The 12,109-nt window shown below is 35.3% G+C and overlaps 1 protein-coding gene and 2 long non-coding RNA genes across 4 annotated transcripts; 2 read left to right on the top strand and 1 right to left on the bottom strand.

The window, feature by feature from the left end:
• LOC109842126 lies at positions 5,768-6,103 on the top strand. The gene is made up of 3 exons (XR_002247297.1): positions 5,768-5,860; positions 5,939-5,998; positions 6,069-6,103. It is a non-coding gene; the product is annotated as an uncharacterized LOC109842126 (long non-coding RNA).
• LOC109842118 lies at positions 6,820-8,186 on the top strand. 2 transcript variants are annotated; one of them, XR_002247296.1, is made up of 6 exons: positions 6,820-6,909; positions 6,983-7,087; positions 7,164-7,280; positions 7,402-7,538; positions 7,612-7,795; positions 8,055-8,186. It is a non-coding gene; the product is annotated as an uncharacterized LOC109842118 (long non-coding RNA). The 2 variants fall into 2 exon arrangements; XR_002247295.1 differs by having other exon boundaries at positions 7,612-7,966.
• On the bottom strand, positions 9,293-11,075 carry LOC109832851 (zinc finger MYM-type protein 1-like). Its single transcript, XM_020400310.1, has 2 exons — positions 10,086-11,075; positions 9,293-10,030 (listed from the first exon to the last, which is right to left on the bottom strand). The coding sequence occupies exons 1-2, from the start codon at positions 11,073-11,075 to the stop codon at positions 9,293-9,295; spliced, it is 1,728 nt and encodes a 575-aa protein (XP_020255899.1).

The following is a 12,109-nucleotide window of genomic DNA, read 5'->3' as shown; positions in this document are numbered from 1 at the left end:
ATTACAAATGTTATGGTGTTTCTAGTTGCCAAAGTGCAGTCTTTTGCCAGCAGCAAACATGTGTCCTTCTACATGCATTGCTCAAATCAAATTGATGGTCAAGATTAAGGATCCTGATTTAGCTAACTCGCCGAGTCGACATCTTCTTGGGTTGACTCGAAGGGCGGTACTTGTCGGTCCTCTTGTTAAAGACGACTCGTTACGAGCCCACTCGACCAATTATTCGACGCTTTGCGAGGTCGATTCGAGAGGTGTTACTTCTCGACTAAGCTAAAGGACGAATTCAACCTCGAGTCTCACCTACTGACAACACGTCAGCATCGCATTAAATGCTTGGCATACGTCATCATTCCTCTAGCCCCAGTAGTATTCATGACTCATCAGACTACGTCAGCATCACCATGCCCCCATTCACTTCGCATTTAATGCTGAGGGGACCTCTCATCCACTCGTTGACCGACACCTGTAAAGTAGGTGCTTACATAGCCGCCAGCCCATACTCGTTTGTCGTCATTCTGTGCTCGGCTGAGATTACCATTCTACCATTTCTCTACCAGTATAAAAAGAGGTACTATTCCTAATACCAGGGTAAGTAAGCAATCTCTCAAATATCGACTGCACTACACTATAGAACTCACACAGTTCATTACTTTCAAACTCAAGTTCATCAACTGACTTGATCGTCAGAGGAACAATGGTGGAACTAGTTCGCGTCCTAACGAATTGCTATTTGTGCAGACTGAAGCTACTCAACTCAAAACGAGATATTCGGAGAAGTGAGCGGCCCCTAATCAACCTCACCCCTATTATAATTACCTGTTTTATTATAAACATCAACAACAAACAACCCCTGAACAACTCTAAAACTATAAAGAACACCCTAAAAATTACAACAAACACCCTAAAACGCTCAAACTTGCAATACTACCCCAAAATTCAAAACTTGCGAACTAGCCTTTGAAAGCTTTTGTAATTTGCAGAAATCATCCTGAAAGTTTGAAATCGCAGAAAACATCCTAAAATCAGAATTTACAAAAAAAATCCTCAAAATTTTGATTCTACAATGGTACACTAAAAATCTAGGAATTATACAAAGTTCCCTTGAAAATTTTGGAATTTGCAAAAAACACCCTAAATTTTTTGGAATTTGTCAGTCGAATCAAATCGGGATGGTTAAAATGGAGGAGCGCTTCGGTAGTATTGTGTCATCATAGAATACCTGTTAGACTTAAGGGAAAATTCTATAGAACAGTTATAAGACCAATAATGCTTTATGGATCAGAATGTTGGATAATTAAAAAACATGTGCAAAAAATGAGTGTAGTCGAAATGAGAATATTGAAATGGTCTTGTGGGTATACGCTAAAAGATGAGATATAAGAAATAAGTGCATTCGTAGTAAATTAGAGGTTGCTCCTATAAAGAATAAAATGGTAGATAATCGATTACGTTGGTATGACCATGTACAACGTAGACCTCTTAGTGCACTGATTAGGAGAAGTGATAATATTATAGCTGGGGAGCAAAGTAGAGATAGACCTTGAAGGACTTGCTTGGAATTAATTAAGAAGGATATGGTTATGGTAGCTTAACGGAGGAGATGACCCATAGTAGAACAAGGGAAGAATATGATTCATGTATAAGTCGACCTTAAACACTTAAGATAGAGGCTTTGTTGTTGTTGTTGCTACATAAAACATCCTGAGACTTTCAAAAATTGCAAAACAAAATTCATAAAATTCAAAATTTATAAAAAAACACCATGAAAATTTCAAGGCTACAAACACTACATTAAAAATTTAGAAATTACAAACAACCTCCTGAAAATTTTAAAATTTGTTGAGAACCCCTTGAAAGTTTCAAAAACTACAAACAACATCCTTAAAATTTAAAATTTACAGAAACACCCTGAAAAGATCAGAAGATTCAGAACTAACAAACAAGTATTTATTTTGAAAATTTTGAATTTTTGAGTCGTAGTTTGAAAATTTAGGGTGTTTTTTTAAATAAATTAAATGGGTTTATTTGGTCGACCATTTAATAAAAGTGCGGGTGAGGTGTGACCCCTTAGAAAATGTTAAATGAGTCATAAGTGGTCAAATGGGCATAAATGTGTTTGCCCATATAGGACCCGTCCACACCCACCCATACCCACTCATTTAGCATCCCTATGTGGCTATGTTAGATCATGATCTTTCAAACACTTTAAGGGATGGTTCTATTCCAAAAATAATAGGAATCACCATTTCCACGTGGAACCCAGAATTAACAACTTAGCATGAAAAAAACAAGAGCTTTGATTAGAACTAGCAAGATGTGGGCTAGAACTGGTGGGATACAAGTTAGAACTTGTGGGATATGGGCTAGAACTAACGTGTAACCTATAATTAACAACTTAGCATGAAAAAAACAAGGGCTTTGATTAGAACTAGCAAGATGTGGGTTAGAACTGGTGGGATACAAGATAGAACTGGTGGGATGTGGGCTAGAACTAACGTGGAACCCAGAATTAACAACTTAGCATGAAAAAACAAGGGCTGTGATTAGATCTAGCAAGATGTGGGCTAGAACTGTTGGGATACAAGTTAGAACTGGTGGGATGTGGGCTAGAATTAACGTGGAACCCAGAATTAACAACTTAGCATGAAAAAAACAAGGGTTTTGATTAGAACTAGCAAGATGTGAGCTAGAACTGGTGGGATACAAGTTAGAACTGGTGGGATGTGGGCTAGAACTAACGTAGAACCTATAATTAACAATTTAGCATAAAAAAACAAGGGCTTTGATTAGAACTAGCAAGATGTGGGTTAGAACTGGTGGGATACAAGTTAGAACTGGTGGGATGTGGGCTAGAACTAACGTGGAACCCAGAATTAACAACTTAGCATGAAAAAACCAAGGGCTGTCATTAGAACTAGCAAGATGTGGGCTAGAACTGGTGGGATACAAATTTGAACTGGTGGGATGTGGGCTAGAACTAACGTGGAACCCAGAATTAACAACTTAGCATGAAAAAAACAAGGGCTGTGATTAGAACTAGCAAGATGTGGGCTAGAACTGGTGGGATACAAGTTAGAACTGGTGGGATGTGGGCTAGAACTAACGTGGAACCCAGAATTAACAACTTAACATGAAAAAACAAGGGCTTTGATTAGAACTAGCAAGATGTGGGCTAGAACTGGTGGGATACAAGTTAGAACTGGTGGGATGTGGGCTAGAACTATAGTTTTGTGCCGACTTCGCACGCACTTTCTGATCGTCTCCAATCTCCGTTTTCGCCGATTTCTTCTTTGGTGAGTAGCCCTACATGTTGCCTATCACCTCCAATTTGTATCACGCTCTAACTCATTCTTTATATCTCTCGGTAACATCCGAAACATCGCTCGGCGGCAGCAGCGAGCAGAAAACAACAGCGCCGTGCCGACTTCGCGCGTGTTTTATGGCCACCTCCGGTCTCCGTTTTCACTACCGTCTGCGCCGGTGTGTAGCCCTTTATATTGTTTATCACACGGTATCTTTCTTTCATTTGGTCTCATTTTCTACCTCTCGTTATATTGTTTCGAATATCGCTCGGCGGCACCGTGTCAATTTCATTCATAGAGATACATTAATACACATTTTCGTTATTTCTTAATTACGATATTTCTCTTCATTCCCCTTCTACTCTACTTCTCCTTACCTTTCTTTTTTCTTCTTCTTCTTCTAGCTAATAGATTAATGCTCTGTGCGTCTCGGCCAGGACGACGAGCTTAATAAAGCTCTTAGTTTTAGAGAGAGGTGAGAGAGAGAGAGAGAAAGAGAGAGGAGATGAGAGAGAGAGAGGAGAGATGAGAGAGAGATGATGTGAGTGCTGTGTCAGAGAGGAGAGAGGATAAGGATAGTTTGGGAATTTTACTTTAGCTGACATGTGATAATTAATAAAAAGGGCCTGCAGTACAAAGTGTCACACTTCAAGGGGCTGATCCACATGGGGAAAAATATGAGGGGCTTTGTCACATGAAGTTTTTGCTTTTGGGGCCTGGACACATTTTTCCCAATTATATATATATATGTAGGATATTAAGGTTTAGAGTTAGGAAATTTAACCAAAAATAATTAAAATAAATAATTACGTGTACTTAAAAATTAAACTAATTACAGAATAATTATCTACAATTAAAAATGTACATGTTGAGCTAATACAACAGTTTATACGAAATAGTCGAATTATACACATATTATACAATTAAACAAGAATAATTAATAATAAAAATATATTTACTTATTTTTAAAATCAAATAATTATGGGGTAATTATCTATACAGTAAAACGTACAAGTTATACTAATACGACAGATAATATGTAACAATAGAAATAATGCAATAAATTATACCAAAAACACGTAATTAATAACACCATGTATTATATGAATTAATTTGTAATAATACTAATAATACAATATATTATTTAAAATATTACGTATTATACCGATAACTTAACAAATTAATTCTAGAAATTTTTACCGCACAAAATAAATTTATAAATATAAAATTTATTTAATATAAATATATAATCAGATTTTTAAATCATAGAAAATTGTAGAAAATCAAGAAAAATAAAAATACTCTTTTAAAATTATAATTAAATATTTTAAAATACTAAAAAATTATTTTAACTAGTATCAAAAATATCCGCGATCTCTCTTAGATCAAATTCATGGATATGTGATGGAAAACATTGATATGTTCACATACTATCGAAGGTAACACAAAATCAGTAACATAGATGAGAAATATTCATTTTACATAATGTTTACCAATAGAAAATTATATATTGTTTATATAAGCGACATCTGGAGAAGCTTAAGAAGGAAACAACCGCTAGGAATGCAGCTCATAATATTCAGAAAAGACATAAGAAAGAATTTTCTGTTTGGTTAAGAATCGATGTAAGTGTTTTATAATTAATTATTGAACATTCATAATATAAAATCACTTAAATATTCTTAAATTGTTTGGCTTCGGTTGAAAAATCAATTCTTGATGTTGCTACATTATCTGAGAAAATTATTATCCATGCACAACGCCCTTATCACAAAGTGAGACGTTTTAATGAGCATTTGGTCAATGGATATAAATTTCGAATGCTAGAGACCGATGATAAGAGGGTAACTCAGAACAGTGGGGTCATGGGTTTGTTTGCTCAATAATGTTTTTCAAGTATAAGAGATCAGAACCAAATTCTAGCGGACATACTATATTATGGACAATTAGAAGATATTGTTGAGGTAATTTACGGGTTTGGTAAACCAAACCAATGTAGTTACACCATGTTCAAGGTTCGGTGATGTCATGCAAAAAAGCAAAAGGATCACTATGGATTTACACTAGTCAATCTCCACCGAAAAGTATATACAGATGAGAAATTCATTTTTGCAGAACAAGCTGATCAGTGCTTCTTCGTGAAAGATCCGAGTGTCATGTCTGATTGGGTGGTTTTGTATAAGGAGCCAAGATCTGTTGTTCTTCCTAATAACAATGGAAAAAATATTGAAGAAAGTGAAGAAAATTATAATGAACCAATTGGGTCATCTAATGACGTTTGGCAAGAATTCTCTTACGCACAAAATATGGCGTTGGACGTAGGTATGAACTATATAAATTACAGTGCATTATCGATTTTTAGCTTATCATAATAAAAACAATAATTCACTTTATAACAACATACCTCATGAGCATGTATACGTATTTTTCTTAACTATGTTAATAATTGAATTTGCAGATGAGGAGGGCGAGGAGGCTCTTTGGCCTAGGGAGTGATCGATCATGGTGTATCACCCCATGTACTGGTAATGATGATACACCTCCATCTCTGGATACAGGTATAATTTTATAATTAATATTTTAAATATCTTATAAATTATTCATTCTATCTAACTCATAGTGTTCATTTGTTGCAGATGCCAGTTATTCATCACCCAACCCCTCTGATACAGCACCAGAACCATCCCCTGTCGTAGGTATTCAATATTTAATTATTTATAATGGTCAATTAAAAAGTCATATTAATATTTCTCCAATCTTATGTAGCTGCTTCTTGGACCCCGACGTATCCATCATATGCATTTCATACTGACTTGCGGCCGATGACCCAAGACTATCTTAATTTACCACTACCTCCAGACTCTCATAGGTCCATGGCTGAATCAAGGAAGTACCACCCACGTGCTGCAAGAAAGTTAGAAGAAATGCTTCCTCTGTTGGAGACTAGTAAAGCTGCTGCAATTGCCACAAAAGAAAGAGAAATAGCGAATGGTAAATTATTAATAATGGTTTTAATTTCCACATTTATAGATATATTGATATATTATCATGTTATTATTGTAGGTGCTAAGTCAGATCGCATAGAGAAAAGACGTGGCGGAGGTAAACTTGAATCTAAACAACCTCCAAGAGGAATGAGGGCGATAATTCGTTGGAATAGTTCTAATTTGCCTGTTGGTCCCTGGTCGAGCCGATTGAATGCATATATTAGGGTTCTCATGCGTAGGGCGAATATCATCAATCCTTATTTTCATTTTCGAGAACTATCATGGACGGCATACGAGGCGATATGGACCGAGCTTATGGTAACTATATATTGCTTTAGTTTTTCATTTATTAATAATTAGTGATTGATATTACATGGTCCTTACTAAATGTGTTTGTAAATCTATAGGGCTGCTACTGCCTTGAGGACTTTGAGGGGGCTTGGCATTATGTCTTTAATGTTAAGGTTGAAACTGTCCTCAAACAATGGAGGCATGAGATCAAACATGAAACTTATGACAGGTATGAGAAGGACTGACAGAGGTTTTTAAACCTCGATGACCGAGTTGACAAGATTTATTTCAAGGCTCTCTTCATGTATTGGGATAGCGATGCCACCAAAGTTAGTCTCATGAAAATTACTTAATAATTTTAAATTATTATTTTATTATATATTCACTAATTTTTTTTTAAAGAATAAATCCACGAAGGGGTCCATAAATAGAGGAAAGAAGATGTATGACCACCATTTGGGCTCACACTCCTACGCCAATCTGGAGGATGCTTATTGTCAGGACACGGTATATGTCATTTAAAGCTTTAAATAATCTTAATGTTTAGTATGATTATGAAATCTCATAATTTAACGTATGATAGGGAAAATCATTAATGTTGATACACTTGACGGCAAAAGCGGCATATGATACTTTCCATGATAAATATAGGGGTGATAAGAAGAATCAGGATAAGATCAGGGAAAATCTCGAGTTGATGGTGAGACTTCTACATATATTGAGTAGTATTATTAACTCTATTTCTTTGTTAATATTATGAGGAAATGAGATCACAAATATTATGATTTTTAACTTGAATTAACTATATATTTGTGATTTAGAGTGGATTTGAGGCTGCATCCAAGGAGGCTGCATCTGCGCATATTTCGTAGGAGGAGGAACAAACCTAGCCGGATCCTCACATGCTTTCTACAGAGGAGAACATCACTCTCACACAGAACCTGATGGGTTATAACAGGTATGGATGCCAATAAAATCGAATCAATTTGAATACTACGTTCCTATTTAAATTTGTTTCTCCCTAATAATAGGAGAGGAAGATATCCTCTGTATGGAATTGGCGCTTCACCCGGCATAAGTATGAGATCATCCACAACATCCTCCACGCCATCTGCGTCAATAAGAACAGCCCCAAGCAGTTTCCAGGCTATGCCACTTGCCGCATGTATCTCTACGTATTTGATTGATAAGATTGACCCGGAGCTGCATATTCAGGTGACTAATGAGATGACTAGAGTTACGCTGACAGCGAACTCCATGGACGATCTCATGGGGTATGTAATACAATATTTAGGCGGTCCGATTCCTTATAGCGCGTATGGTGGTGTCATACGGCTCATAAGCTCGAGTTGTGATAATTCTGGCGCTAGACATAGCAGCGCACATGTACCTTATTTTTTGTTATTTTTATAAATTTATTTTTATTTAATATATTATCAAACACCACATAATCATTATTCAATTGAAATTTCAGAGTGGAGATATTGGAAGGAGCAGCACCCGTTCTCGTAACCGGGATAGAGATACCCTCGTCGACGATGATAGCTGAGGTTTTTTGCCATTTTTATTGCAATAAACAGTTTACTTTGTTATAACACTACATTTATAACACTACTTTGTTATAACACTACATTTATTAATGTCGTGTATCCTATCATATTCATGTATATTGTTAGTATATATGTTGTGGGATGTATATATTAGACGTAATTGGTTGATGCATATTATATTCATGTATATTGTTAGTATATATGTTGTGGGATGTATATATTAGACGTAATTGGTTGATGCATATTTTGGATTAGATGGTTTGAATTGTATATGTTGTGGGATGTATATATTAGACGTAATTGGTTGATGCATATTTTGGATTAGATGGTTTGAATTGTTTATGGTGTTGGAATTGTTTGGAATGATATTTTTTGGAATTTTGATTATTATTGGATGGTTGGATGTATTCATGTGTACAATATTATTGTGGGATGTATTCATGTGTACAGGGAAATGCAAATTGTAAATATTTTTTTTCCGGAAAAAGAACAAACTAGACGGAATTCCGTCTGGGTTGAACCAACCTAGACGGAATTCCGTCTAGGTTGTTGTAATCAACCCAGACGGAATTCCGTCTAGGATGGCTCAACTCAGACGGAATACCGTCTGGGTTGATAATCCAAACGAAATTCCGTCTGGGTATTCAACGTAGACGGAATTCCATCTAGGTTGATTACCCAGATGGAATTCCTTCTGGATCATTAACCCAGACGGAATTCCGTCTAGGTTGATGACCCAGACGGAATTCCGTCTAAATTGACAACTCAGACGGAATTTTGTCTAAATTGTCAACCTAGACGGATCTTTGAGTTCCGTCTAGGTTGAGTTCCGTCTAGATTGAATAATCTAAACGGAATTCTGTCTATTTTGAACCAAAATAGATGGAAACAGAATAAACTCGTCAGACTAGACGGAATTCCGTCTACACCTATCAACCTAGAAGGATTTACGATCAATCTAGACGAAAATTTCCGTCTAGGTTGATCGTATTTCTACTAGTGCTGCCTTCCTAATTTGTTGATGATATTGCCCACGTATCAGGGCCGGTCCTGAGATTTTTGGGGCCCTAGGCAAAATTAAAAAATGGGGCCCTTAACTGATAAACTATCTATTTATAACAAAGATATTTTATTGAAATGAAATGAATATAAGATTACAAAATTACTTAAAACAATTTCTTCGAGCATTATTTGATGCAAAGTCATTAATAATACAATCAACGTCTATGTCTTGTAACATCTCATTCTCGATGCTTAGAATAGCCAAATTGTTCAATCTTTCTTGTGCCATTGTTGAACGCAAGTAGGTTTTGACCAACTTCAATTTTGAAAAACTTCTCTCCGCTGTTGCTACAGATACATGCACAGTTAATAAGATTCGATAGGCAATTGAAACATTTGGATAACAATCAGCTTGCTTAACAAATTCCAAAATTTGGATTGCTGTCATTGACACTTCTGGTAAAGTTTTTTGTAGCACTCTTAATTTAGAAAACATATCATTAAGATCAATATCAGATGAATCATTATGAGATAAAACACATTCAAGATGATTGCAACAATTTCTTAATTTACTATCATCCAATGACTTCAAAGTATCTGAATCACATAAAAACCCAAAAATACTTTCAAATGTCTTTAGTTGTTCAAATCTCTCTTTTAATGAATTGATTGCCATATCCACAACAATTAAAAAATAATTAACTCTAAAAGACTCATCTGTGGATTGTATTTCTTCATCATGATCAGTTTCACCAGGTTGTTTTTTCCTAATGATACGACGTTTTGTTGGAAATGTAGGATCCACATTCATATCAAATGCAACACTTCTAGCAATATCCAAACTCTTCTCAAACCCATCATTTCTAAAATTTTCAAAATATAACATCACGTCTCTCACCTGATTCATAGTAGTGTTAATATTCATATTTTTATTTTGTAATTTTTTTGCTAACCATGTTAATAGCAAACAAAACATCATACCAAATAATCATACCAAGTAAAAATTCAAAGTTCTCAATTGCAGTGACCAAACTTTCAGCTTCACTCTTTGTTTTCGCATCTTCTGAAGTTTTATATAATTCTAACAAAGCCAATCTTATGTGAGGAGCTTGAAATCTAATGGCTTTTACACTTTTCACTCTACTCTCCCAACGGGTATTACACAAAGATTTCACAGTAAATGAAGGAACATTATCAATTAAAATCTTCCACCTCTTAGTAGAACTCGAAAATAATGAATATATACGTTGCACAACTCCAAAAAATGAGATAGCTTTAACACATGAATGTGCCATATCACTAAGAGTAAGATTGAGACTATGGCAAGCACATGGCATATATAATGCTCTCGGATTAATTTCAAGTAATCTTTTCTGAACACCTTGATGTTTACCTTTCATGTTAGAACCGTTATCATAACCTTGGCCTCTAATATCATCAACATCAAGATCAAGTAATTGTAATACACTTAACAATTCATTAAAGAGCCCCAGTCCAGATGTATCATCTACCTTCACAAATTCCAAGAAGTACTCTTCTATCTTTATTTGATTACTGGACATATTCACACAACGTACAACTAGGACCATTTGTTCTTGATGACTTATATCTGGAGTACAATCAAGAATTACAGAAAAATATTTTGCTTCTTTAATTTTCTTAATGATAGAGCTCCTAACAGCAAGGCCTAAACGAGAAATCAACTCATTTTGTATTTTGTTGCTAAGATAATGATAATGAACTTCATGATTTTGAACACGTCTAACATGCTCTTGCATTACTACATCAAATTCTGCAATCATCTCAATAAGTCCCAAAAAATTACCATTATTATTTTGATAAAGCTTCTCATTAGATCCTCGAAAAGCCAAATTATTCTTAGCAAGACATTTTATGACGGCTATTATTCTAATCAAAACTTGTCGCCATCGTTCTTTTTCCATCATAATTTGTTTTTGCAACTCATTATCAATTGTTTCATTTTTTTTCCCAACCTTAATCTTAGCTCATTCCAAGAGCTCATATTAGTCATATGCTCAATACTATTTTCATGGTCAGATAGTCTCTTGCCAATATGACTCCAATCTTTCAATCCTTCATTTGCCAATAAAGTCGTATTGCTATTAGATTTGAATAATTTACAACAAAAACAAAAGACTTTATCAACGAGTTTAGAGTAAATCAACCATTTTCGATCACTTATTTCTCCATTACTCAATTTTCTAGAATAATGTGCATATGAAAAATGCCTACGGTCTCCGTCTAAAGGAAAGTCAATATTCAATTCTCTGTCAAATCCCTTCTCAACTAAAATGTCTCTAGCTTTGTTATGTCGACCGGTGCGGTCGACCGAGAGCTCCATCGGTCGACCGCACCGGTCGACCGGATAAGTGTTTGCTTGATTTCCTGTTTTCGACCTGGATAACGGTCGACCGAACTTTCCATCGGTCGACCGAATTTTTCCATCGGTCGACCGACGGAATTTTCGGTCGACCGACAATATAGCCGTTGCTTTTTAACGGCTCTTTCTCTGAGCTGTTTGCTGGGGTTTTTGGTCATTTTGTTTTGGGGGTTTTTGCTGAGATTTCTAGTGGGTATATATACCCCATTGCTGATGTCTTTTCAAGTTGATTAAGAGAGTTTTAAAAACAAGTTTAAGAAAGTTTTAATCAAGGGTTTATGTTTGGTTTAAGTGTGTTTATAAGCTTTTAAGCATTTGAGTGTTTTGGTTTTGTGAATCACTTCCACAAGAGCTTGAGGAGATCATCTATTGGTGTTTGAGCATCCAACTCTTCTCCTTCCACTCTTGATCTATTGAGAAGTTTTCTAAACTCAATCTAGCTTCATATTTTATATTGTTTGATTATCTTTTTATTAAGCTAGTGTTCATATTGAGTTTAGTTGATTTTATTATCTCTTTGTTCACACACAACCTATTGAGCTTATTGTATTTACATTCATAGTATAATTTTGGGTT

Source organism: Asparagus officinalis, chromosome 1 (genome assembly GCF_001876935.1).
Source record: "Asparagus officinalis chromosome 1, Aspof.V1, whole genome shotgun sequence".
NCBI classification, from domain to species: Eukaryota; Viridiplantae; Streptophyta; class Magnoliopsida; order Asparagales; family Asparagaceae; genus Asparagus; species Asparagus officinalis.
Note: the sequence above shows the minus strand (reverse complement) of the source record. Positions and strands in the feature narration are given on the sequence as shown.